The sequence below is a fragment of the Leptinotarsa decemlineata genome, unplaced genomic scaffold (genome assembly GCF_025532065.1).
Source record: "Leptinotarsa decemlineata unplaced genomic scaffold, Ldec_3_MD MMD2_tig00026307_RagTag_RagTag, whole genome shotgun sequence".
Lineage (NCBI taxonomy): Eukaryota > Metazoa > Arthropoda > Insecta > Coleoptera > Chrysomelidae > Leptinotarsa > Leptinotarsa decemlineata.
The window spans coordinates 12,932,080-12,958,553 of record NW_027412681.1 but is presented as its reverse complement, the minus strand read 5'-3'; the positions used below and the strand labels follow the sequence as shown (position 1 = coordinate 12,958,553).

Genomic DNA, 26,474 nt, shown 5'->3' with positions numbered 1-26,474 from the left:
AATTCTATAACAGTATTAGGACTACCGGAGCTACAAAACCCAATAGAAAAAATCATCGACTGGAGTAAATACCCACGCATCGTCCACAACGCGATCGAAACGAAAACACGGCTCGCAACAAGTGATTCAGCAATCCATAGAGCCAAGTGTTACAGGACGTCCCAGCATCTCGCTTAAACCTACGGGTCAGATAACACAAGAGGTAATCCAGCAACAAATCGAACAGAAGATGCGCAGAATGAGGTGAAAGCGAAGGGACAACGCTCAGCCTCGGAACTCCACATCCTCCAGAGGAAGTCAGAGACATCAGGGGTCTCGCTAACCAAAAACCGGGCACTAAAGCCTTACCCAGGAAAGGAAAAGCAGCAATAACGAACATCATCAATGCTGTACTCCGACCGCAATACTTCACGTATTCCTTCAAGAAGGCCACAGTTACCATGATTCTCAAACCTAACAAGAACCCCACGTTCCCAGAAATCCATCGGCAGATAAGTTTGGCCTCATCGATAGGCAATGTAGCTCTGAAATGGACAATTAAACCAACTTTGTATCTATTACGATTATCGATTTTTGACTTACTTGAAAAAACATCTAATCAAATTATTGGGACAGCATGCGTGGTACAGCTGCCCCACTGAGTCATGGCCGGTGAGAAGCGCCTCCCTCAAGATGTGCAGTAGACGCGTAGAAATCTATTATCAGCCTGTTAGATTATTCGAGCCGTAAACGTTAAATTGCAAATAAAAGTTTTTATCCTTTTTTTCCTAATACTTTTTTGTCATACACCGACCCAAACTTTACGCAGATAAGATTTCTCCCACCGGTCATGACTCAGTTTGGTAGCTGTACTATAAATTATGAAAATCAACGTGTCTGGATCTTCTCTTAACTTTTCCAATTGTTCTTTTATTGATTGCACGCTCATATATTATGTTGTACTTTGCATTTTTTCATAATTTGCAAAAAATTGTAAAACCACTTTTAGATTATTGCTTGCCTATAGTAACAATCTATTCTTGAACATTATTTCAAAAATTTTTACAATTTCAAATAATTCGCAATATATTTAGGTTATTACTCCTGATGCACTAAGTTTATAAAAATTAGGGAAGTACAGGAAGTGTAAATTACAATTTAGGACATATAAGTTACGTATCCAGAATAAAGAATATAAAGATATATATATATATATATATATATATATATATATATATATATATATATATATATATATATATATATATATATATATATATATATATATTTTGGGAAAGAAAGTGTTTGGCTTTCTACTACTCCATCTGATACAAAAAAATGGATGAGAGAATCTTCCAAAGAAAGGAAGGAAGTAATCAATTTGAAAATAAGTAACGCTATACATGGATGTGTAGATCATGCAAAGAAGTAACTTTCAGACACATGATCTACACATCCATGTATAGCGTTACTTATTTTCAAATTGATTACTTCCTTCCTTTCTTTGGAAGATTCTCTCATCCATTTTTTTGTATCAGATGGAGTAGTGGAAAGCCAAAAACTTTCTTTCCCAAAAATTAATCACTCCTAAAAATTTTACCCTTTCAATTTATATATATAAATATATATATATATATATATATATATATATATATATATATATATATATATATATATATATATATATATATTCTTATAGCACAAGACACAGAAGGAAAGTGTAGTGCAGAATTCTTGACTGAGAAGGTGTCCAAGCAGCCCAGGCTCAAATTTACCTTTGCTTTACGAATTTTTAACTGTACAAATTTTATTGATAATTTTGACTGGACTTTTGTAAGGGGTACATGTAATCATAAGAAATCGCCACTTCAATAGGAAACCACAATCATATAATTTTACAAAAATTGTTACAATATATTACAGATTCTTTTATAAACAATTCCTAATTCAAAGTAAAACAAATCAGTTCGAACTGATGAGTGTGCATCGAACCTCAATAGTTTACTGAAAAAATAAGCCAAAGATCTCTTCTTCGACAAAAAACTTGTGAAAATTTCGACTTCTATGGATTCATGAAAAAATAAAACATGACATTTTTTATGGAAGTTATAACATTTTTGTTATTCAATCAATTTCTTCGCCTTGAAATATGTTCGTAAGTATAAAACTTGCCACGTTGCTAATCCTAGCAAACAGCACATTGAAAATACTGAGAAATAAAGAACTCTGCTGTTTGTTGATTCTGAAAAAAAAAAATTTCATTATATATTTCCACCAAAATATATATATGTATATATATATATGAATCAATTGTTTGTAATAGAGGTGATGTAGTAAAGACAACAGTGAGTAAAAAACAAATCATTACTCACCATTTGTATCTCTCATTTCCTCTTCTCGTTTTCTCATGATTGCAAAATCTTGAACGATGGCATTAGAGAGATCCTCCAACCGTTTTAGTTCTACTTCAATTGGCTTCAGCTGAGCTGCTTCGCCAAGCTTAAAGAAAAAACGTGTAGAAGTGGAAACAAAAATGAATTTGAGAAAAAAAAGATGTTGCCTCACTTACTGTGTCATAGTTCTTCGTTTCAATACCATGTTTGGTAACCAATGAAACTTCCTGTGCAATACCCTTGAAATCTAAAAAATTGTAAAGAATTTTAGTGTTATTGAAATTAAGTAAAACAAAGCCAGCCGTTTGAATGATTCAAAATCAGAACAAGGGTTATATCTGTAACAGCAATCAGCAATATAAAAATATTCATGTACTGAAAAACATTATTTTGAGATTTTCACATGTTTTACCAACAACTGAATAATCTCAATCAAATGTTTTTCAAAACATTTATCATGGACTTTTTTGAAGTATCGACCAACCCCATAAAAAAAATAATTTCATTGTTGAAATTTTAAAATTTCTTCTGATTTGGAAGTCGTATATTTTATTTTGATAAAAAATAATACTTAATTTGTGTAACGGGTGTAGCGATTCCTTATGGAAGATATTATTTTACTCAATTACTATTTGGTATCAAATCTAGTCCAGAGATGTCAGAAGGTAATAAATTATTTTCAGAAGGAAGATATAAAATGATGCAGCCATACTCAATCAAACATGTTTAAGATGATGTTTCACAATATGTGGATTCGACTTTCTTGATTAGCAGGACAGAACAAGAGATTGATTAGAGGAGGACGCCAAATATCACAATTTAAAATTTAATAAGAGAAAAATTCAATTAGTACTATCAAAGTTTTTAAGTTATGATACTCCTATTTGCCATAATGTAATTAATATAACACAAACAAAAATGAAAGCAATTTAGTCACCTATTTGTCACCAAGTTTGTTCTATCCATAAATCATCAAAAAAAAAACAAGTATTGAAAGAACTTCTGACAAATGATACGTGGATTTGAGAAACAAATGAAGATGATTTTTTTAAATTAACTGAAGGAGTTCCAATATCAGCCAAAGATTTACCCATTTTCAATAAAAATAAAAAATATCACTTCATTGGTGGATGCTACTCTATATGGATTGGGATCTGTTGGACGGAAAAAAAATACAGGGATTTTTTTTTCAGTCACAGTCCAGTTTGGTACAACTATGTTGGTGTCTTTTTCTGTAATACCAGACTGTCTCAATCACCAGTTGCTTTGTTAGTAGGTCATACGAATATCAGAACTAGATTCCGAGTGTAGTGTTTTTGTAACAAAAATGTTCATTGCAAGATCTTTCAAGATACGTGAGATAACAAAGGAAAAGGAATGTGATTAAGGCATGTAGCCATTGTATAGATACATTCAAAATTTGTCTTTACTGTTAAGGTTTTGAAGGTTTCAACTGATGTTTTAAACATTAAATTTTGGAAAAATGTGATAAACTTAATATGATCATAAAGATCAAAGTCTATTGTTTTCAAAAAATAAAACGTAAGTTTCACTTAAACTCATATTTGAAGAGTAAACATGCAATTTTTAAAGGCATACTAGAGTTGGAGTTGTAGTTTATTTTTAGTCATATCATTTTCAACATTTCATCATATTGAGTAGAAGTTAGTCTTATGCAACAACCTAAAGCTCCTCTTTTGCATCGGTTTTTATCTTACCAGGCAACAGTTTAGAAGAATAATTTAGTCATATTTGTCACAGATGTCAATAATACTTTGACATCTGTCGAAGAAGTTGAGATATAAAAATAATCAGCAAAGGAAAAACAGCGTATAAACCTAAATTGTGTTCATTCTGAAGACGCAGGTAGATTTTAGCCTCCGAAATGTATAATTTTTGAACTACTTTTTTTGATATTTACGCAGTAACTTATTGGGGTGAACTAAAAAGTTTGTTTTTTCTACATGTGTATAAAGTTCTCCATCACAATTTTCATATTTTCGAGATTGCGGAAGATAAAATACCAAAAGAAGGTCGATAAGATCATAAACCTTTACTGGGATTAATACAAAACCTTTCAACCAATGTTACTAAGATTACAATGACTAAAACGAATCAGCTACAATCCAAAATGGATATATACACCAGGAAAGCATTTTTACATGGCAAATACATTTTTCAAGAAGTTCCGGAAACGAAACCGTTGATATTAGATATTGAAAAAATTAATCTGCATTTGTTGACTCTATAATGGTAGCAAGCAAATTAGAGACTCAGAAAATAATTCAGTACTTCAGGACATGTCAAGAAAGGATAACCTGAATCAAAAAAATGTTGCTCCATATTGAATGATCATTCTGAGATACTATAGATGAAACAATTGAACCAGATTGTCTTCTATTTCGAGGTAAGACTAGTAGTCCCAGAAAAACAAAAAAGCTTCAGTATTGAAGTACTACACAAAGCCCACCAAAATATCAATGCCTCTATTGTGAAAGCGAAAGAGTAGCTTACTATTGTCCAGGATTATATCAAAATATAACTCAAGAGGTGGAAAGATGTAAGATTTATCCCATCAACTTTTTTTTGTAATATAGACCATATTCAATGTAATAGAGACCATATTCAAATTTTATATACAATGACCTACATTTTTTAAAATTTCGATAACTTCTTACGGAAAGAATTCCTCGTCCCAAATTCAATGGAATGCTAGCACCAGTTTCGGTAATTCTGTCTCTGAGTTTTCATATTGTCCCAGGTTGCGTAACATAAACATTCAATTTGATATAGCCCCAAATGAAAAAATTGGGAGGAGTCAAATCTTGTGAACTAGCAGGTCATTATAACAGACCGTGCCTACCTATCCACATGCCTGGCTATGTCTGATCCAATCAATCTCTTACAGGCCTGAAAATGTGGGAGCTTACCATCTCATTTGAAAAACAAGTGTATTTTCAAATTCATCTTGAATGCTGTCGTGAACTGCAGGGAGTTATTCACTACAGACTGATCAATTTCTACCTGTTTCTCGTCCAGAGATTTTTCTCTTGCTCCTCTCTAGCTCTAGCTACACTTCAAGTTGTTTGAAAATTTTCAACAAATTCCCTGTATTTTATGCAGATCAGGTTATCAATAAATCTTGCATTGAACTACCTTTCTATTGCATTTTCAAGTAAACTTGAGAATGGTTTAACAAACCGATACCAGTCTTAACAAATAAAAAACTCAGTAAAAATCAGGCAAAAGTTATTTCTTTATCCTATATCCGAAAATGGTGTTTTGAATGTTGGCATTGCAGTTCAAAGCAATTAGTGATTGACAAAAGATTCTCTCGTCCAAAAAAAAAACAGAAGAATGTCCAGAAAATATTTAAATTATCAATACCAGTTTTCATTCAATACTAATATTCATTTTGTTGAATCTTTATAGTTTGTGCTATGTCTTTTTGTTATGATTCCGATACCCAAATGGCCATTACCCTCATTTTTATGCTGTTTGATTCCTCACGTTGTTACTTTCCATTCTGTGTCAATCGATGGAATCTTTAGATTCCATCGTATAAGAATATGAAATAAATATTATTTGTTGACATGTTTGTCAAAATCGTTGGTACCACCATTAATGTCATTCTTGACGTTTCTTTATTCTACTATTTCTAATTGGTAACCAAATAATAACGGAGTGAGCATAGTTATGAAGATATCGAAAGTCAAAAACGATGGTTTTATTTTCAATTCATCAGACTGTAATCAAAATCAAAGATTATTACTTACTTTGAGGTACATGAGAAACAAAACATATTTCATATGTGTCATAACTTTCTGTGTTGAAAGAAAATTTTCCTTTTGAGATCCCCTGCCTCTTTGCTAAAATGTGACCTTTTGAATCAGTAACCTGAAAAATTAGGCACCTAAATATTTACGAAAATTTCTCTCAACAGTAGAAAATGATAAAATATAGGTATAACACTTAATGTTCATAAAATGATATTTAAACTAAACTGAAAACATTTGTTACTGTGACAGTACACGTACCACATAATCTACAGTTTGTCCTGAGGCTTCTGATACTTCAAATTCTCCTATAACAGGTATATTTTGTTGAAGTTCTTCTCTCAAACACTTTTGAGAATTTGGTTCTAACGTCCACATAATACAGTTCGCAGACACAAAACATGTTAGGATCACTAAACTAAATGAAATCATTTTCATTTTTTAAGTTTTACTATTCATAAGTTCTTCAAAATTTAAAGCAGCCTGTTTACAGACTTACGATGAGGTGGCCATTCTTGTGTTTTTTTTCCGTGTCATTCCGTCATTCCATTCCATTCTTTCACAGAATGACAGAACCACGAACCACAGTATCTACGGTGACAAAACCAAACACGTTGATGTAATGTCAATGTCATACGTAAATCGGTTACGGGTGTGTTCTATAAGCACATTCTCCATTATTCTTATTTACCAAAACGCCAAAACTTTCAAAATGGTATTGATCAAAGAAAAACTTTTTAATCAAACTATATTGATGAAGAATACGATATTTCAAATAATATTAGGGATATTACTCCCTAATCTCTTGCCAATCCCAACAGGTCTAGATCCTTCTAGTTGGTAGCTGAAGCTGTTAATCAAAACTTTACAAAATCCACAATTCCACCACTAACACAAGCGGCTGGTTCAATTGCAACGACAGTCATAGAAACAGCAAATCTACAATTTGCGTTCCACTCCACAGCCGATTTTTTGGAAAAGCCACCGCCCACTATTCTCACACTAGGATCCATAATGTCGGAAACGTCTAATCTGGCTAATTGTGAAACAGCCTTGATATCAACAAGGCGTCTGGTCCTGATGAAGTGCCCGTCATTGTAATTGAAAAGTGCGCCAATTAACTCGCACCAGTTTCAACCTGTCTTACAAGGAAGGGGTTTTTCCTTATTGTTGGAAGATTGCTCGCGTGCAGCCTATTCCCAAAAACGGCAACAAAAATCTTTTAAATAAATATAGACCAGTCGCTTTGCTATCAGTGATATCAAAAATCATGGAGACAGCCGTAAACCTCCATATCCTTAAATATTTGGAAGGCTTTAACATCTTAAGCAATCATTAATATGGCTTTCGGAAACAAAGAACAACAGGCGACCTTCTATCGTATGTCACCCATACTTGAAATAACGCAATCGAGAAACATGGAGAATCAAGAGCTGTTGCGCTTGATATTTCTTAAGCCTTTGCGACCGTGTGTGTCATGAGGGTTTGCTGGCCAAACTTCGATGCTATGACTTGTTGGATCATTGTTGTGCATGGCTCTCCAGTTTCCTGAAAAAACGTTCCCTGCAAGTGGCTGTCGCTGAATATCTCTCGAATACTTTCAACATAAACACTGGTGTTCCCGAAGGATCCATATTGTCTCCAAGCTGCTTTATATTATATATCACCGACTTATTGGGGAAAAAACAAAAATCCACTATATGGCTTTGCTGATGACAGCACTCTTGTCTCGTCATTTCATTTGGATTCCAGGACATTGTCTGCGGATGCACATGTTCACCGGCAGCAGGAGGTTGTATATGTTAATTAGGACCTAGAGGTGATTCCGAATTGGCGTGAAAATAACTAGGTTTCGAAATACAGGAATAGGTTTTCTCTGAAAAGATTATTGTCTCCGAACCAGATACAATAATGCCAGGACAGACAATTCCGCTTTCTGCTTCGATAAGATTGTTGGAGGTTGAAATGGACACCAATATGCCTCGGAGCTATCGTGTCGCTAGAATTGCAAATGCTGGTTCTCAGATCAGACCTTCTTTGGAGTACTGTTCACGTTTATAGGGCTCCGTCTCTGAGCATACCGCGAAGCTGCTGGATTTCATCCAAAAAAGAGCCATCCGCCTGATTGGAGACACGAACATCACTTGCAACCTTGATAGTCTGGAACATCAAAAAAAGGTTGGAGATTTGTCTCTTTTTCATAGATACTTTCACGGAAGGTGTTCAAGTGACTTGGCACATTTGATTCCACCAAGTACTGTAGGTACATATCAGAAATATGCGATGGACTGTGGTTGCTCATCGTTTTGAGGTTCAACTCAGTACACTTCGAACTTCACTGTTCAAGAACTCTTTCATTTAGACAACTGCGTTTATTTGTAATAAACTTCCTGAGAACGTTTTTGAAAATGAATTTAATCTCCAGCGATTCAAATCCAACGTGAATCGCTAATTTCGCACAGGCACCGCTTTTAAAGCGCCTCAACATTTTTCCTGTAGTGCTTGTGTTTTGTCTTTGAGAAAATTTTAACTCATGGCAAATAAAAGTATATGGATTATTAGGTCGACGTTCATTAAAAGACGTTATTACTTATAAATATAATTTGATAAAAACTGTCACCTCTTTAAAAACCTGTAACGATTATAATAATTTATCACCTTTACAGCTTCGCTTTCAAATTATCATCATCGTCAGCAATCATGTTAACAATATTATGCGCCTCATCATAAACAGGATTACATTCTTTCCGTACGTTTTCCAACCATGTTTTTATCTTTGGAAAGTAATCTCTTGGGTTATATCCTACCATTCCTACATAAAATTCAATATTAGTTCACTGGCAAACACACTGCCGCTGTAACGGCGTCAATAAATAATTAAGCAATCTTGGAAAAAGCAGGAAAGCCATAAACAAAGCATCAGGCAAAACATAAGAACATAGCACCAGTTAATTACCCTTCCAGTAATCGCGTACCTGTCTACGAGACCGGGTTTTAAACTATTTGAGCAATTCGAGGGAGATGGTGGGAGAACCGGAGCATCTTTCGCAGTAGCTGTAGCGACGGAAGGAACGAATCAAAAGTATAAGTTTGATCGTTGTGGAGTTTGTGTATCGGACTACAAAAATTAAACCGGTGTCCCAGTCCGGCGCGACCACTCGCGTGACAATTTTTACGGGTGAAGTAACTGAAATCTTTATTTTTTTGTTATTTATTTCATTGTTTCACTTTTCTAGCCATGGCCTCTTATGAAAAAGAACAGGAACGTTTGCAACGGTTATTGGAGGAAACATTATCAGAGGATTTGGAAACTAATGATGCTGAAGTCCCATTCGATGAATCTGACATAGATGAATCCGATCACGAGGAAGTCACTGAACATAGTAGTGACCACGAACAAGATATTGACAATGCTGATGAAAATAATGATAACTACCAGATAACAGGTCCATCTTTTATAGGTAACAAAAATTAACTATATTTTTTTTATCTTACGTTTGGTACTTTTTGTTACAGCTAAAGACAACACTTATTGGAAAAAACATAAACCTCCAAGGACAGCAATTAGAACACGACAAGAAAATATTATAAAACGTCTACCCATACAAACAACAAGGCTTTTAAAGCGACCCTTAGAAATATGGAACCACTTTTTCACTGAAGAAATTCTTTCGGAAATTGTTATGTGCACTAACCATTTTATAGAAAAAATAAAAACTAAATATACGAGGGAAAGAGATGCAAATAAAACTGATGTCACTGAAATTCGTGCTTTGTTGGGATTAATTTATATGGCTGGAATTATGAAAGGAAATAAATTGAACCTAGAAGATCTATGGAAAAAAGATGGATACGGAATTGAAATCTTTTATTTGACGATGTCTTTACAAAGATTTAGATTTTTATTGAGAAATATAAAATTTGACAATGTTGAGACTAGACTAGAGAGAAGAGCGTTGGATAAATTGGCACCAATTCGTAAGATATTTGACCTCTTTGTATCCCATTGTGTAAAAGGGTATCACCATTCTGAGTTCGTAACTATAGATGAAATGCTTCCAGCTTTTCGCGGAAGATGTGCCTTTCGCCAACATATGCCAAAAAAACCAACAAAATATGGTATAAAATTATTTGCTTGTGCGATGCAAAAATGTTTTACACAAGCAATCTGGAGGTTTACGTTGGTACACAACCTGAGGGAATATATAAAGTATCCAATGCTTCAGAAGATGTAGTTACCACGATGTGCAGTCACATATCAGGCAGTGGACGAAACGTAACTATGGACAACTGGTTTATGTCGATTCCTCTTGTTGACAAGTTACAAATAAATTTCAAATTAACTTCATATGGTACAATAAAGAAAAATAGAAGAGGCCTGCCATTGCAATTTACAAAACCAGTTCCTAGACCACCACACTCCAGTATGTTTGGATTCAGACCAAACTGTACTTTAGTCTCCTATTCACCCAAAAAGAATAATAATATACTACTGGTTTCTAGTTATCATAAAGAAGATGAGATCGATGAAAGTACAAATAATCTAAATAAACCAGTTATGATAACAGACTATAACAAGACCAAAAGAGGCGTAGATTCCGTGGACAAACTCTGTGCTTCGTACAATTGTGCTAGAGGGACCAGGCGATGGCCGATGGTCGTTTTTTATTTGATGCTGAATATAGGGGGCATTAATTCCAAGTAATTTTTTGTGCGAATAATCGGACCATCAACATTTTAAGAAGAAATTTTTTACGCGATTTAGCAAATGATCTGATTAAACCTCATTTAGCTGCATGGGCATGTTTGACAGGTCTTCCACGGATACTGAAGCTTCGCCTACAAGAAATCACAGGCGTAGAATCAACTGCTGTTGAAGTCAATATTCCACCAGGTCGATGTGAGGAATGTGGATGGCGAAAAAATAGAAAAATAAGATTTTTTTGTTATCTTTGTAGGAAATATATATGTTTGGAACATGTTACACCACTATGTTCAGGGTGCAAACAACCCCCGATGGAGGTTGAATAATTGCATGTTTTAGTGCTACACGTGTCAAATGTGACTTAGAGTATTCGTTTTTTTTTTATTGTCTTAGATTTTTTTTTATTTTCTTTTATTGATGTAGGTATTTCAATAAAATGTTATATTTTTCAGATCCTTTTTTTCAGTTGTCCTTTAACACACGAAAAAAAATCAACTCAAAACTCATTAAACATCATTTAATTAAGTTATTTATGCCTCATTGAACATTCAAATGAAAAAAAAACTGTTGAAAAAAAAATTACGGACCCCGGTCTCAGAGACACTGCGCGACTAAACTTGTTACAAAAAATCGTACTCAAAGCACCGAAGAGTAGGTTACAAAAGTCCCTAAAAAACTCGGAAAAAAAGAATCCTATGACCTTGAACATTTTCAACTTGCTACTAGTGATTAATGAACGCATTGTTTTTTCTGCCTTATTGTGTCTTGTATCTTCTGCAGTGATAATTTTTTTCTGAATAATATTTTGAAAAATGCTATATTTTATAGATTATTTTGTGCTGAAAGCAAATAATTCAATTTTTGTTAAAATGGTGAAACTAATTTTCTATTATTTTTTTTCATGAATTTTGCGAATAAAATTGTGAATAATGTCATAACTAGAGCTTTATGAAAGAAACAGTTGATGATGATATACCTATACAACTATGTCGTGTCAATGTCCTATTTACTTATATATGTGTATTGGAGTCCATTTCTCTCTCTTCGATGGTTTAACGGATGGACTAATAAAACCCGGCACAGCCTAACTGCATTTGATGTCTACCGCAGTTGTAGACAAAACTTTAGACATAAAAATTCCCCATGTGACGGCCAATAATGTCGAAAAATCGAATTGACAATTATTTCAGTCATGAAAATACACATTCTTTGATCAATAAAGTTTCGTTTCCAGTACACTGTAACTAGACTCTCATCTCCAATGAACATTCACACTCAATGTTCGAATGAATGAAGTGTTATTTCGTGCATTTATTTTGGGATCGGGAACTTTCCCCTATTTTCGAAGTCATTCAGAAGTTGAATATATCTGTGAATGTTACAGGTTTGAACTTCCATTGTCAAAAAACAGGGGATGAACTAATTAAAAAAATAATAAGAAACAAAAATGAGAAAAAATAAGTAAATAACCAATAGGAATGATATTCAGAAGTATATGGACGCTAATTGACCCACTGATTATTTCATACACACAACTACTTGTGTTTTCTTTACAATAAGTGAATCTCAAACGCATTTTTTTTCTTCTCTTTTTTTAATATTCAAATTTTTAACCGACTCATCTGAATATATTTTTTCTTCTCATGAATTTCAATATGTTAACACATTTTTACACAATGCAAGTCCAGATATATCCATTGCATTGTCCCACTAATGGTGTTAATCATGACAACTTCTTTTCAATGAAAGCTGGGAAATATTCTTTGAAAGACATTTTTTGTGTGTATGACCTTCCAAAATCTGAAAAAATTAATAAAAGTAAATCAATGGAGAATTTGCTGAAGTGTAATGAAGGAAAAACTTTTGATTTAACTTTATTTTTCAGATTGTGGAAGGTTACATGGAATTCAGGGGTTTATATTTTTTCATCATTGAAATTGGAACTTTTCATAACCAAGCAAAAGTTATTACCACATCTGAGTATCCCTTCAATGCTGCTTGAATCCTCATAAGAGTATAAGTATTTTCGAATCAAATCACAACCCTCCACACGGATAACTTACGTGGCTGTTCTATCTCGCAAGCTGCCTGAAGGTCTGCATAAGAAATTTGATCTCCAAATACAAATGGGCCATCGCCACTTAGAAACAATTCCTCGAAGTCGGAAAGGGATTTCACCATGTACTTTTTTGCTTTCTCCACCTTCTCAGGTACTGGGTCTTTTCCTGTTTTTAGAGGTATGGTGAACTATTGGAAATGGAAAATAAAATCGTTTTGGTACCATCTGTTACAAGTACTATGGAGGTCTGATAAAAAGAAACAATTCATCCAATTTTTGAATGAAAAATATGTTTGTTTAAATTCTGTTTCTTTCATTACCCAGCTGTGGCCACCCTCAAGAGCAGTATCTTGTAGAAGCTAGGGATTTATGAGGTCCCACCTTTTAACGTGCGATTCCGAGCACGGATCAGAAGATTGAGTGAAAATGGAAAGTTGAATGGAACCAACATTCATATAGTGGTAGATTGGATGAGTAAAACAAACCTCTTACGCTAACTAACGGGCTAAAGACTGGTTCAAAGACTAACTAATTATATGAAAAATGTTAGTAATGATACGAGTAATAATTTTTACAATTATTGCAAAAAAGGCTTTTAAGTGACTGTAAAAGCAAGTCAAGGTATTTGTTTTTTTTATATGATATAGATATCGTGAAAAAATGAATCATTCAATTATGTTGATCCAAGACACACAACCAGGTAGCAATCAGGACATCGATGAACCAAAGATTGGCATCAATACTGGTCTCAGAATGAGGTGAAGGATTAATTAACCGACGGACAGGAACAGATTACATCTGTACTGGATGCCAACACACTCAGGAATTACTGAACCCTGATCATTCAGAGGACACTTGAATAAAATGGAATTATACAATGGAGACCTCAGGTGCAGACGATAAAAAAGGGAAGAAACGGGTCGCCATGTGGGGCATGGTGGGTCCTGAGAAGAAGTGCGTTATTTTGCTCCGTCACTCCAACATAGAAGATTAAGGTAAAAACAGTAGGCATATTTGTGGCTGTGTTCTTTATGTTGGGAATTTGTGCTGATACATGCCCGGAAAAAATAAGGATTACATCTTGTGAGCCACATTAAAAAAAATACAAATCTTTCTATCATCCATATGGGACTGGTTACATCTTTAAAGAGCTGTAATCACCTTTGAGTTCTCTTTTTTTTCCATCTGGAGGTAACTTGATCTGTGAAGGATTCCAATCCTTTCAAATATTAAGAGGAGAGTCCTCTAGAATGGCATCAGTTGTTCAAGACATATCACTATTTTATTGGGTAATGCAAGATATCCCGACAAATGCTCAAGCAACTCTTGAGAAGTTATATTAAATGCCTTCCAAATAATCCAGGCCACATAGAGGTTGAGGTTACACTAAGCAGGTTTAAACTGTCTACTCTAGTCTTCTTTTTAACCACCTCTGCTAATGGATGTTATTAACCAAATATTCGGTTTAACTTTACTTTTCACTTCAATGAACTTGTCACAATGTAAATAAATGGAAGCTTTCATATGAACCTTTGAGGCAAAAATGAATGCTCTAATCGATTTACATTGTAACAAATTTGTTATAAAAAAATAAAGTATAATTTTGATGTATGAACCAGCCATATTATTGTGACTGAGGATACTTTGAACATTCCTATTAGAAAGTGGCCTTCATGTCCTACTTACTTTAGTTATAAAATACGTTGAACAGTTTAGTCTTATATTGAGATGCTGCCATTCAAGCAACTCATCTACCTTTGCTTGTTTTCTACTATCCTTTGGGTACCAGTGATCTGCTATTGGATACTGTCTAGAGAGATATCGCAAAATACCAATACTGAAAATAATATGTTCATACATACACAAGACCTCAATCTCAATACTCAAATTTTTGAATACCTTTCAGTTAGAAAAAAGTCATCTTCGTGAATGAATGGTACTTTTTGAAATTTTGAATAATTTTTCTTGAATTCCTTAGTTAAATGCTCACCTAAAATTGAAAAATTTAAAGATTTTCTGTTATATTATGAATAACTATAATTCAAATAGTATGAGCAAATGTTCAAAAATATATTAACCTCTCAATAAATCTACAGCACAACTTTGGAAGGGAATTTTGGATAACTTCAGAAACATGAACAGAGCTCGCGAAGGTTGTGAATGTAAATCATAAAACAATTTAAGGACCATTATTGATATACAAGAAATTCAATTTCGTTCATACACCGAAAAACAGCAAGATGTAGGTACCAGAACCAGCAACACTCAAAGGGAGTACCTAGCAAAGAAACTCAAATTACTAATTTCGAAAATACATTAATAAACTGAATTAGAATATGAATACTCTACAAAAGTACAAAGTTTATTCTGGTCACAGAATATTAAAATATCAGAGAGGGCAGGGCACTCGAAATCGGCATCTTTGATTTGATCTAGGGTGTCTATAATCTTCATTGCACTACATCTGCTAACACAGCGGCGCCAATATCGAAAACTTAGCGAGGTTCAGAGAAGCTTATAATTTGTCTCCGAGTGAAAATAAAACTACCCATTCAAATTTTAAATGTAGATCTAGAAAGTTTCAACCATCGACATAACCTTTATGTCGGTGTTTTCAACACGATATTTTTTATTTCATGCAATTTTCACTTGGAAAATTATTATTGTTAACGGTTGGGTTCAAAAGTAGCTCTTATAGCTGAACCACAGTAGAATAATAGAACCAGTAGCTATCTCACCACGCGATCCGCCCGAGTTGCCGAGGACCTTCAACCGCTCTTAGGATGAGACTCTCATCTAACGCGTTCAGTGCTGTAGTATCGAAGGATTTAACGGTCCCACGGACATCAGATTAGGTATAAAAAATTGATATTGTGTTTAGTTAATTCGCTGTTGTTATTATTGTTTTTAGTTTTTGTAGTTGGTAATGAGTAATTTACTACAAAATATTCTATAATAACCTTAAGTTTCGCTTTTATATGAGCGCACGCCTATAGTAAAAAAACGAAATTGACTCCACATTTCGTTTCGAGGTCACCGAGAATTTTGTCAATTTATGAATAAAAGTAGTGGGGGTGGACTTACTGGTTGATTTTTACTATGGCTGAACTCCGCCTATTCATCATTTTTATGTAATATTATTTCATTTGTATTTCTTATTGTGATGAATAAAGATATTATTTGTCATTTTAACGTATTGATACAGGTACAGTATGATAATCAATTCGAATAACATTTCTTCGTAAGATTGTTTTGCGACATGAATTCAAGAGCTAGAAATACAGAAATGATCACACAATTACTGAAATGTGATACCACGAAAAAAAACTAGTGATAATTAGGCGAACGATATGTTTGTTTTTTTCTGAAAAATCCAATCCTCTTGAGTATCTCCAACCTAGAGAACAGGAAAAAGTAGCAGGGGGCTGTTGAACACGGTGGCTGAGGCATAATTGTGGTGCGGTTTTTGGCCAAAAAATTACAAACAAGCAATGACGAGTGAGCAGGTGCATTATCCCATGCAAAAGCCATGAATGGTTTTTCCACAAAATCGGACGTTTTTTTCATATTGCTTCACGGAAGGGACGCATTAAATAATACTCCTTATTGATTGTACGACCATGTAACAAGAGCTCCTGGGGCACTATGCCAGGATAGTTGGAGAAAACACTGAAAACAGTGAGCAAAACCTTGACATTTGATGAACTTGGCGTGCTTTTTTAGTCTTGGCTCTCCTGGGATCTTCCATTGGAATGATTAGACTTTGATATACCCATGATTAGTCACCAATTATGACATTCTTGAGCAAATCTGGATCGCCGTTGATGATGCTCATGTGACGGTTTTTTTTGTTAAAATTTAGTAATTTTAAAACAAACTTTGCTGTCACACGCTTCATATTCAAAATTTTCGAAAAAAATGCATTTTTTCATTTTTGTTTTTTTCATATTGAAATTCATGTTTTCAGTTTTGAGACTATAAAATAGTAGGTAATGAAAGGTGCTTGAACGTAAATCCCAAATCACAAAAGTATAGTACCCTTCATCTGGCACTACCGAGTTCAGTCATCTCATCAAATGTCACATGTGGCATGTGTCACTAATAGGTAATATGTCAAAGTAACTCAAAATGAAAAGTGTAAGACTGACACAGTACTCATAATTTGATATTCTTCAAAATACATTTTTTTGATTCGCTTAACATAAATACATATTTTTTTCGTGGAGGACTCAATACTTTTTGCTGTTTTTGGGGTATATAACCTTCCACAATCTAAAAAATAAAAGTTAAATCAATACAGAATCGGCTGAATTGTAATAATGGGCAAACTGAAAAGGTCACCCCGAAAATTTACTACGTAATATAAACCAGTGAAAAGTCCAATTAGTAACTTTGTCGTATTCATAAATCTTGCGTACAAATTGAAAAAATTAAATATTAATACTTAGATTTCTTCGGTGGTCGAAAAAAATCCTTTTCCGTTTTCAAAACATGGAATTCACTAAAAAAACCTTGCCTCTAATTGTGATAGCTCTAATTTCTTTGACAGACTTCAGAAGGATGGAAGGTTCACATATACTGGATGTTTTTTGAGAATTCAGTTCAGTAAGGTTCATATTACCGTTGTCAACTTCTCTTCTTAGTTCTTAGTAATGGCAACCAGGTACGATCCATTTCCACAGAGCTATTCCAAATGCACTTGTTACCTGCTTAAAAAATATATGCGGATTCTTTGAGTTTCCTAATTTTTTTATTAGTTTTTTTGGTATTAATTTTTGTTTCCCTCCATTCTACAGCGTGATCACCAGATGATTTTAGTATATGCTCCGCTATCCCAGATCCTGACACCTGTCTTCTTATATATTCACGATGTTCATTTTTCTCACATCTAGGGGTCTTGAGGTTCCACCTATATAATTTTTTCCACAGGAACAAGATATTTGATGGAATGGAAAACGCAAGACGTGTTTCGCCATACAATTGGATCTTCGGATATACGCCTGTATATTATTTTGTGTATGCTCCATAAATTACTTAATGTCATTATGTGTAAATACCTGATTATTCAAAGTTTTATGGGTATTTTTTTTTATATTTGTTTTATCTATAAGACTACCATTGAACTTATCTCATGTCATGTAAATGATTTATGGAGATTAATAAAAGGATATATCACTGTTCCGAACCAGAAAACTCTACAAACCTCATCAACTTTTGATGTTTGTTCTCATGTATGGATCTCCGCCTTTAAGCATACCCAGAAAAGAGCCATCCATACTCCAGAAAAAAGCCATCCGCCTGATTGAAAACACGAACATAATTGCAACCTTGATGGAAATACGCGACGGACTGTGACTGCTCATTGTTTTGAGGTTCAACTTAGTACATCTTGAACTTCACTGTTTAAGAACTCTTTCATTCGGAGAACTGCGTTTATGTGGAATAAACTTCCTAAGAACGTTTCTTCAAATGAATTTAATCTCCAGCGATTCAAATCCAACGTGTTGGAGTTACATTCTCAACTTCAGCAGATGCTAATAATTTTTTGGGTAATCGTGCATTTCTTATTCAAGGCTTCAAGTCATATGTACCCCGAACGACTTCTCACTGGAAAGGGCATCGTATTAGGGATGTATGGCTTTCGATTACAGCCGAGGGCGTCATCCAATATACGGAAAGTAAACTAAGAATTCTTGATGCCAGGAGGTTCAATAGAAAAATAATATATGGAGACATATACTAACCGTCACGCTCAATGATTGTTACCAGGTCAAACCAACATTTTCTCAGCATACCAATTGCTTAAGGTTTCGCCACTCTGCAAATCTGTGTAGAGGCAAAGAAAGATGCAAATGTTGCGAGGAAATTCACGAAAAAATTGAAAGTTGTTATAAGACTGCAAAGTGTATATAGTACCATGGGCCCCAATAAGCAACTGATTTTGGATGTAAAGAATTTGAAAGACAGCATGATATTAAAGAGGCAATGTCCTTCTATGATCTCTCATATTACGAAGCATGCCGGCTATTTCCGTCATTAATCCCTAAAGAAACAACAACAAAGCCATTCTATAGAAATCACAAGCAACTATCTAGCAATGCACAAGGAAACCTGTCACGAGGTGTCCCTTCACAAGTTAGTCAAAACAGTTGTTCTACAGGTGTCGCAAGAGCGAAATAGCATAAACCAAATACAATTGAGAAATTGTCTCCTGCATACGAAGTAATAAAGAAGCCTTATTTTCTCAGCCTACCGGAATGCCATATCCTATAATAACCTTCACAAACTGCAAACGTTTGTTAAATACTCCTCACAGTGCCATTTTTCTCCAAGTTAACCTGCTCATCGTGGTGCCTCTACGTCTTCCTCTGCTGATGTAACCTCCTCCTGACAATATTAATAAAATCATTAAACAACAAATCGCCACATTATTTAATTTTTTTTTTGACAATGTCATTGATTCCAAAATCCAGTACAACAGCCAAAGTCCAAGTAAGAAGTAATTATTTTTGATTCCCTCAAATGATGAGAAGATTATCTAATTCTAGCATTGTACACGTTCCAATAATCTACTTCCTAAATCTGAATGTGTTTGGATTTGTCTAGGCTCACATGAATGTGACCACATTTTTATAAATACATTCGTTATCAACTGGCCGGATAGGGTAGGTTGATGAGGCCAATAAATGGAAAAGTAGAAGAAATAATTACGTGCTTATTTTTTATGTTTGGCTATCTGACTATCTGCCAGTAGCCAGTAGTCTTTTGTCCTATGTCAAAGTCAAGAGTCTCAATTTGATAAGTCGAAATATGAAATCCAAACAAGGCAGCAGAATGGATTTGATTAAAAATTGTGATCCAGATCTCTTAGAAAAAATTAGGGCTGTTCAAAAAAAGAAATTGAAAGTTGTTATTTACAAAAATAAGTTCTTCCCTGATAAACTTCTTGAGGAAAAAACACAACTGGTTAGAACATTATTGAGAAAGGAGAGAGAAATTATCGATGCCAAAGAAGATATGTTGGACTCTGAAGAGGAAAATGCCATTGCAGATCAGCTCCGCACAGATTTATTAAACGAAAAAATAAATAAGATATATGATCATAATGATTTACCAGTTACTACACAAAAATATAAACGTAAAGAAAAGGAACAAAGAAATAGTATACCAACTATCTCAAACCAAAATTTGAATAGGTTTTTCAAATTACTCGGACCCAAGAAAGCGTTAAGCTCCAGAGAGAAAGCCCTTAAAGACTGCCTGGATCATATGCACACATCTGCAAAACCATTGTGGACTTCTCCGTCAACTATTATGAAGGCCATAAATGATTGTATCTTAACGAGGAATTTTAATAACTTGACTGAACTTTTGTTATTTTTGATTCATTTACGTACCGACAAATACAAACCCCTTATAAGGCATGTAAGTAGGTTTTCAGTTATGTTATTAAGTTTCTAGCCAATTTGGATATCGATAAGGTAGGTTAGGTTGGATCATAAGTGAGTGAGTCTATTGAAGACTCTACTGTAACCCTCAAGGGTTTATTGTGGTTCATAATAGGCAGATAGATATCTCTGTCTTGGATTCGCAAATGTATATACTTGCACTTGTATCTTGATTCATCTGTGTACCAACAACTATCTGCTCTTAGCATTTCGTCATCTCAGTAGACCCAGTCCATTTTATAAAGAATTTGGTCTGTATAGGGCAGGTCATAGTTGATTGTTAAAGGCAGTGAATCGGTAGGTAGTTACTCCCAGAATGCTTTACTGTCACTGCCAACCAATAGTTTACTATGTTCTGCATAGCAATATGCAACACACGTCTGTATGTCGTCCATCCCTAGAAAGATGTGGAGTGATGGTAGGACTAAAAGAATTTTTATGTCTGCTGACTACTTGGTGCAGAAGGCACCAGAATATGTCCTTGAATATGTCCATACAGATAGTCTGGCTAGAACAGTTTTGGCGTAATTATGCCATCTGCTCCCTGTTGCACATTGTCCAACATTCTTTGGATGATATTACAGGCTAACCTTCCCAATATGATTCTTGTCAAGATGACAGGATCATTCGCATAAACATAAGATAGTACATATATATTGATAGAGTAATAAATATCCACACTGACGAGCATGCAATGTTCATTGAGGTTTTTCAATAAACTAGTTGACATTAACAAAGTTGTCAGTGGTACTCAATTATCTTGAAGTGTTGGTAAATTCAAGATAGGAATTGTAAAGAACTTTAACATCATGTCCAATAATTCATTACAGTTGACCAGTATGTGATTACAAGCAGAAAACTCTATATTATTATTTTTCATTGGTCAGTTTTTGTTGAATTCCCTTCATGGAAGCACTGCCATGTTGTACACAGGTTCGATTCCCTCTCACCTCTGAAAATATTTAAAAGACGTTTGTTGAAATTTGGGACTCGTTACGTGATTCGTATGGTTGAGAGAAAAATTTAAGTGACTCATTCTAAAATGTCCAACAAAATATCGTTTTTTCTGTTGTTGTGATGCTAACCTGCTGTCATTGAATGATAAGAAAAAAGAATATAATTTCATTCAAATTGCAATTATTATTCTTGAGATGGTTTGCCTTGTATACAGAACAAATCATAGTTTGATGCCATTTCCAAACTTAATGCTATACGCAATAACAATTATAGTTTCAGAATTCCCATTTCTACCTTGAATTTAGTCAAGATTCCACTTAGTATCATAGTTCAGTCACCATTGGAGGTAAGGTCTGCAAACCTCAGCAACGTTCATCAATTTATAAAATCTGCGAACATTTTGTTAATTAATAGTATTTGCTATGTTTAATGGAGTATTTTTGCGAATCTTCAATACTATGGATATTTTGAGTTATTTTATTTTCAATCACAATTGTCTTTATATCTTTTGTATTTGTTAATCTCATGACATAATTTATCTCTACATTTATAATTTCTTGGATAATGTCAATAACATGGAAATCTTCAGACAATGAAGTATAATTTGATTCTGAGTGCATTTCATGCATGTGAATTTTTTTTTTATTTATTGATCAACATGAATGCTACTTTAGCAAATTCAGCTTAGACACACTATTTACTGAGATATGGTTCAATTTAATCTCTCATAAACATGGTGCTATAGATTTTCTTGTAGTTTTCCTTTGAACATGGAAGCGAATATATCAATTAGAGAATGCTATATGTCGTTGATTTCAGTTTCAAATTTGGATAAAGATGAAGATGGTTTATTATCATAAGATGTATCTTTTTTTTTACTTTTCATAATTCACTGATCCTTATTAGTTTTTATAGTCAAAACAATTTGAATTATAGAATGAGTGCTCGTTATAACGTTTTATTTAGGTTTCAAAGTGTATATATTCATTTCATTGAAACAAAATTATATTTTTCAGCTATGTCAAATTCTAGATAAACTTCATCCTGTTATTCAAGATAATGATCTACAAGGACAATTAAAACTAGTTCAAAAGGCAGTTAGAAGGAAACAGTAAAAAGACAAGTTTAATTATGGGTGGATTTAAGTACCAGTTGTAAATAAGTAATAAGAAGCTTGTAATTATGAAAAATGAGAAATAAAACTTTCTATATTTTTATACCACTTTTATTTGTAACTTATATTACTTACTTCAGTTTCATCCTACAGGGATATTTTCAAATGAATACAATAAACTGAAATAATTGACAAGGTTCATCCTTATACACCTAGTAGACCAGGTCAATTTGGTCATTTATTAGGTTATATCTGTTTATGAATTTTAAAGGATTCCAAATAATTGAGTTTCCAACCCTTGCGTGCTTAGTGCACAATTTCCGTATCGTTTAGATTCGGCTTGAAAACGTCGAATAATTTTTACATTGTCTAAAGGACCTTTCGTGTTCAGCATACCGTTTTGAAAAATTTCAGTCACATTCTCCCAAATAAACATTCGGATACTTAAATCATCTTGTCCACTTTATTTTTGGCATTAAAAAGGAAATCAGATAACCTGGTATGATGCCTGAATGCCACTTCCCCATTGTTTTTTCTGAAAAATCCAACAATTGTCTCTGTTCTTTTACCAAAATATGTTAAAGTAACAAATTTCTGATTGTTTGATCTGGAGGTAGGTATATTGATCTCAGATTTATACCCCCAGATCAAACAATCAGAAACATATTTTGGTAAAAGAACAGAGACAACTGCGGGATTTTTCAGAAAAAACAATGTGGAAGTGGCATTCAGGCGACATGCCAGGTTATCTACTTTCTTTTTTGATGCCCAAAAATGAAGAGGACAAGATGGAGAAATCTGGAGTTTGTGTCCGGAGTATAATAGTGTTTATGTCGGACAATGTGGCCGAAATTTTTCAAAACGGTATGATGAACGTGAAAGGTCCTTCAGACTAAGTAGAAGTGATTCGACGTTTTCAAATCATTCCTTGGAAAATTTTGCGCTATGCTGGCAAAGATTGGAAACTCAATTATTTTGACTCCTTGGAAATTCTAAATATAAGCATTGCGGATGTAACCTACCAAATTGACCTGCTGATTTTCAGATTAGCATGTGGGTCATTGTCACAGGTAAACAAAATACAGCTAATAAATCCATTGAGGACCCTCTGTTATTATCTATATAGGTACATAAGGGTGAACATTGTCAATAATTTCGGTTTATTGTATTCTTTTGAAAATGTTCAATATAGTGGAATTAAGAAAATCTGAAAGTTGTTGATTGTTAATAAAAATCTCCAAAAAATAATGAAGTTTTCTTGATACCTATCACTACATAAAAAAAAATTGTAAATTGGAGCCATAATACAATATTATTGTGTGTGTTATTATTCTAACTAATTAGTATGTCTCTAATACTTCTTGATCACCCAAATAAAATATTAAGTGATATTCCTTAAATCCAGATTTATTTTTTATATGGCTCAAAGTTACTTATTGTTGGGACAGAGTGAATCATTCAAAACCAACATATTGTGTAGATATTTTCTGATTTTTTTCTCAGTTAGGTTACATTTGATACTGACAATCCTCTGCTTGTTATTATACATCATTAAAATTTATTTTAAGATGGTGTTTGAAGCTTGATCTATCAATTATATGCTTTTGTCATACAAAAAACCGTTGTTATAAGTGCTATAAGCCAATTGACCGAATTAATGTATTGATCCATTTTACCGCAAAACACTGAAAACTAGTAAATTCAGAAGAGAAATAATCGACATGCTTTGTGATTTATTCCACATAAAATTGAATTGTATCTTTTGTTTGTGATGTTATTTGTTCTTTTTAACCTCTGACAGCATTATTTCATAGATAATGAATTTTACAAGATTCTATATCAATTAAGGCAAAAAAAATGTGTCTCTACCTGAAGAAGTCATTGTATAGCAAAAGACGTGTTGCATTTTTGTAAAACTGTTTATTGAAAATCTCACAAAGAAGTGTATTTTTTGAATATTCTTTTTGAGATTCAGCAATAACTTTTATGTTATTTTTTAACATGTGGGCTTCATTTTTCTTCTATGTGATATTATCGTCAGCAAATGTTGTGAATCTTCTGAAGATATCAATATTCAATGAATTATTGATATATGATCAAAAATCTTGGGTTTTAGTATGGAATCGTAAAGAACCCATACTTGATGCACTCTTCATTGGAACAAGCTGGTTATTTTAGTACTTAATGACACTCAAATATGATTCAACCCATAAATCTTCGGTCCATAACTGTGAATTTTAAACAAAAAACAACATACTGGAAAATCTTTTAATTACAAAATCTAACACAACTATTCTAAACATAGAATTCCGTCTTCTCCATCAACTGTTCTATCTTTTCCATGTTTCAAAATGAACTCCCTTTTCACTTGCGCAAACAGAAGATCAGTCAATAAGAATATCTGCGCAATAGCAAACGCCAAAGTAACTCCAAAATAAAAATTTGCGTTTGCAGAGTTGCAGTAAATCCATAGATACCACACTATTGGTGCAAGGGATGTTGAAACAAGTAATATAACCCCCACTAAAAAACCTTGTTGACTGTACTTGAACAAATGTGTGAAGCAAGGAAGCAAACTGAACACAAATCCTACATCACCTATACTTGGATATGATTTAAATATCGAAATTAGAAAAAGGACTGCTACCGTTAGTAAAAACGGCTGCTTTCGAAACTTGATCGACAAAGGTACTAGATATAACACTGATGCATTTATCTGAAATGCAAATATAAATAATTCCCTGAAATGATCAAACATTTCAGTGAAAAAGTACCAAAATAAGCCAATATTCGGTTGTAAATCAGGAACGGTTAGGATACAACCATAAACATTCTTCAAATAACCAAAGTCCTGTAATAAGTCAGTGCAAAATGCAACAATAAGAAATGCACTCAATAAAAATATTTTCACAGTGAAGAGAGCTTTGAAAGTGCTATTGTGCACATTTGAAAAATAGAGAAAAACTGGAATTACTAGAACCACCGGATAAAATGACACTGAAGAACACAAAGCTAGAAATATTCCACATACTATTGGAATTCCTTGTACCATGGAAAGCAGGAGCAATGACAAAAACAAGTTATGGAACACAGTGGTCGAATGTCCCGCACAACTCAGTAAGGTGAAAGGGTTGAACAAAAATGAGAGCAAAGCATAATAGGGAAACATTAACACTTTATCTGGTTTTAGTAGATTGTCAACTGCATCCTTGGCATATGTCTTTCGAGTTACTTCTTCATTTTTATATAACTCATTGACATACAGTCTTGTTACAAGATATAAAATCCATCCCGTGATAATATCGAAGGTGATAAACATCAAGTCAGTTCTTCCCTGGAACAGCAGCAAAATGTTTTTGTAGATATATAGAGAAAAGGGCGTTTCGTGTAACAAATCTCCATTGTATGGGTTAATGTTGTTTGATAATAAATACAATCCTTCAGACACCCTCTTCCACGAATTTAGTGGAGTTGAGACTTCGATGTGATTTGCAATGACAGTTTGGTATTTTGATATCATCAAACAGTATCTTAAAATCACAGCAAAGAAACTGGCAGAAGTTATATGAAACAATGATATTTTGGAAATCTCTTCATTGTTGGATTTAGTTGAAGACATCTTCACATTCTTATACAATTACTAGGTTTGCCTTTTAGTTCCTACTACACATCTTATTACTTTTTATATGGTTATTGGATGGGCTATCGGTTAATCAACTATTTCAGATTTCGCTATATCGCTGTTGCCAATGATTAGGTTTTAGTATTGGTGTCTTATGCCAATACTATCTAGAGACAGCAGCCGCAAGTGCCTTTAGCACGGAATCGATCTTGGATACGACAGTTGTTGTAATAAGGTTCAACTGACTCTCACATTATTTTTCATCCGAGAGGATAAGAAAAAGACTCCCTTGTCAATGTTTTCGAGCAGTTGATTCGTAAGGTTATCATGCAGCTAAGAAAATAAGTATTTTTCACTTATCATCAACGGCATTTGTTTGCAACTCATAAGAAAAGTTGAAAACCCGGTGACCATAAAGTTG

The 26,474-nt window shown here is 33.8% G+C and overlaps 5 protein-coding genes across 5 annotated transcripts; 2 read left to right on the top strand and 3 right to left on the bottom strand.

Moving 5' to 3' along the window:
* Positions 1–1,846: 1,846 nt before the first annotated feature.
* On the bottom strand, positions 1,847–6,717 carry bai (Transmembrane emp24 domain-containing protein bai). The gene is made up of 5 exons (XM_023161348.2): positions 6,410–6,717; positions 6,149–6,269; positions 2,549–2,619; positions 2,352–2,478; positions 1,847–2,221 (listed from the first exon to the last, which is right to left on the bottom strand). Exons 1-5 carry the CDS (start codon positions 6,584–6,586, stop codon positions 2,100–2,102), a joined length of 618 nt encoding a protein of 205 aa, XP_023017116.1. The 5' UTR covers positions 6,587–6,717; the 3' UTR covers positions 1,847–2,099.
* Positions 6,718–8,731: 2,014 nt separating this feature from the next.
* LOC111506313 (glutathione S-transferase theta-1) lies at positions 8,732–15,375 on the bottom strand. Its single transcript, XM_023161347.2, has 5 exons — positions 14,991–15,375; positions 14,812–14,902; positions 14,599–14,749; positions 12,917–13,100; positions 8,732–8,960 (listed from the first exon to the last, which is right to left on the bottom strand). The coding sequence occupies exons 1-5, from the start codon at positions 15,100–15,102 to the stop codon at positions 8,809–8,811; spliced, it is 690 nt and encodes a 229-aa protein (XP_023017115.1). The 5' UTR covers positions 15,103–15,375; the 3' UTR covers positions 8,732–8,808.
* LOC111506312 (uncharacterized) lies at positions 8,954–12,855 on the top strand. The gene is made up of 3 exons (XM_023161345.2): positions 8,954–9,609; positions 9,665–9,828; positions 12,739–12,855. Exons 1-3 carry the CDS (start codon positions 9,387–9,389, stop codon positions 12,853–12,855), a joined length of 504 nt encoding a protein of 167 aa, XP_023017113.2. The 5' UTR covers positions 8,954–9,386.
* Positions 15,376–19,634: 4,259 nt separating the features above from the next.
* On the top strand, positions 19,635–22,534 carry LOC111506311 (uncharacterized). The gene is made up of 2 exons (XM_023161344.2): positions 19,635–20,337; positions 22,334–22,534. The coding sequence occupies exons 1-2, from the start codon at positions 19,723–19,725 to the stop codon at positions 22,430–22,432; spliced, it is 714 nt and encodes a 237-aa protein (XP_023017112.1). The 5' UTR covers positions 19,635–19,722; the 3' UTR covers positions 22,433–22,534.
* Positions 22,535–24,685: 2,151 nt separating this feature from the next.
* Positions 24,686–26,182, bottom strand: PIG-U (Phosphatidylinositol glycan anchor biosynthesis class U). Its single transcript, XM_023161343.2, has one exon. It carries the CDS (start codon positions 26,048–26,050, stop codon positions 24,722–24,724), a length of 1,329 nt encoding a protein of 442 aa, XP_023017111.1. The 5' UTR covers positions 26,051–26,182; the 3' UTR covers positions 24,686–24,721.
* Positions 26,183–26,474: the final 292 nt, after the last annotated feature.

Excerpts from the sequence above, each read along its gene's own strand:
- bai (XM_023161348.2), bottom strand. The coding sequence starts at position 6,586 with ATGAAAATGATTTCATTTAGTTTAGTGATCCTAACATGTTTTGTGTCT. Across the intron at positions 2,479-2,548 it reads AAACGAAGAACTATGACACA|CTTGGCGAAGCAGCTCAGCT; the intron begins GTAAGTGAGGCA and ends TTTTTCTTTAAG. Across the intron at positions 2,222-2,351 it reads GGAAATGAGAGATACAAATG|AATCAACAAACAGCAGAGTT; the intron begins GTGAGTAATGAT and ends TTTTTTTTTCAG.
- LOC111506312 (XM_023161345.2), top strand. The coding sequence starts at position 9,387 with ATGGCCTCTTATGAAAAAGAACAGGAACGTTTGCAACGGTTATTGGAG. Across the intron at positions 9,610-9,664 it reads AACAGGTCCATCTTTTATAG|CTAAAGACAACACTTATTGG; the intron begins GTAACAAAAATT and ends TTTTTGTTACAG. Across the intron at positions 9,829-12,738 it reads AAGAAATTCTTTCGGAAATT|ATTGTGGAAGGTTACATGGA; the intron begins GTTATGTGCACT and ends TTTATTTTTCAG.
- LOC111506313 (XM_023161347.2), bottom strand. The coding sequence starts at position 15,102 with ATGGTCCTTAAATTGTTTTATGATTTACATTCACAACCTTCGCGAGCT. Across the intron at positions 14,903-14,990 it reads TGCTGTAGATTTATTGAGAG|GTGAGCATTTAACTAAGGAA; the intron begins GTTAATATATTT and ends TTTCAATTTTAG. Across the intron at positions 8,961-12,916 it reads TTGCGAGATAGAACAGCCAC|GAATGGTAGGATATAACCCA; the intron begins GTAAGTTATCCG and ends AATTTTATGTAG.
- LOC111506311 (XM_023161344.2), top strand. The coding sequence starts at position 19,723 with ATGAAATCCAAACAAGGCAGCAGAATGGATTTGATTAAAAATTGTGAT. Across the intron at positions 20,338-22,333 it reads ACAAACCCCTTATAAGGCAT|CTATGTCAAATTCTAGATAA; the intron begins GTAAGTAGGTTT and ends TATATTTTTCAG.
- PIG-U (XM_023161343.2), bottom strand. The coding sequence starts at position 26,050 with ATGTCTTCAACTAAATCCAACAATGAAGAGATTTCCAAAATATCATTG.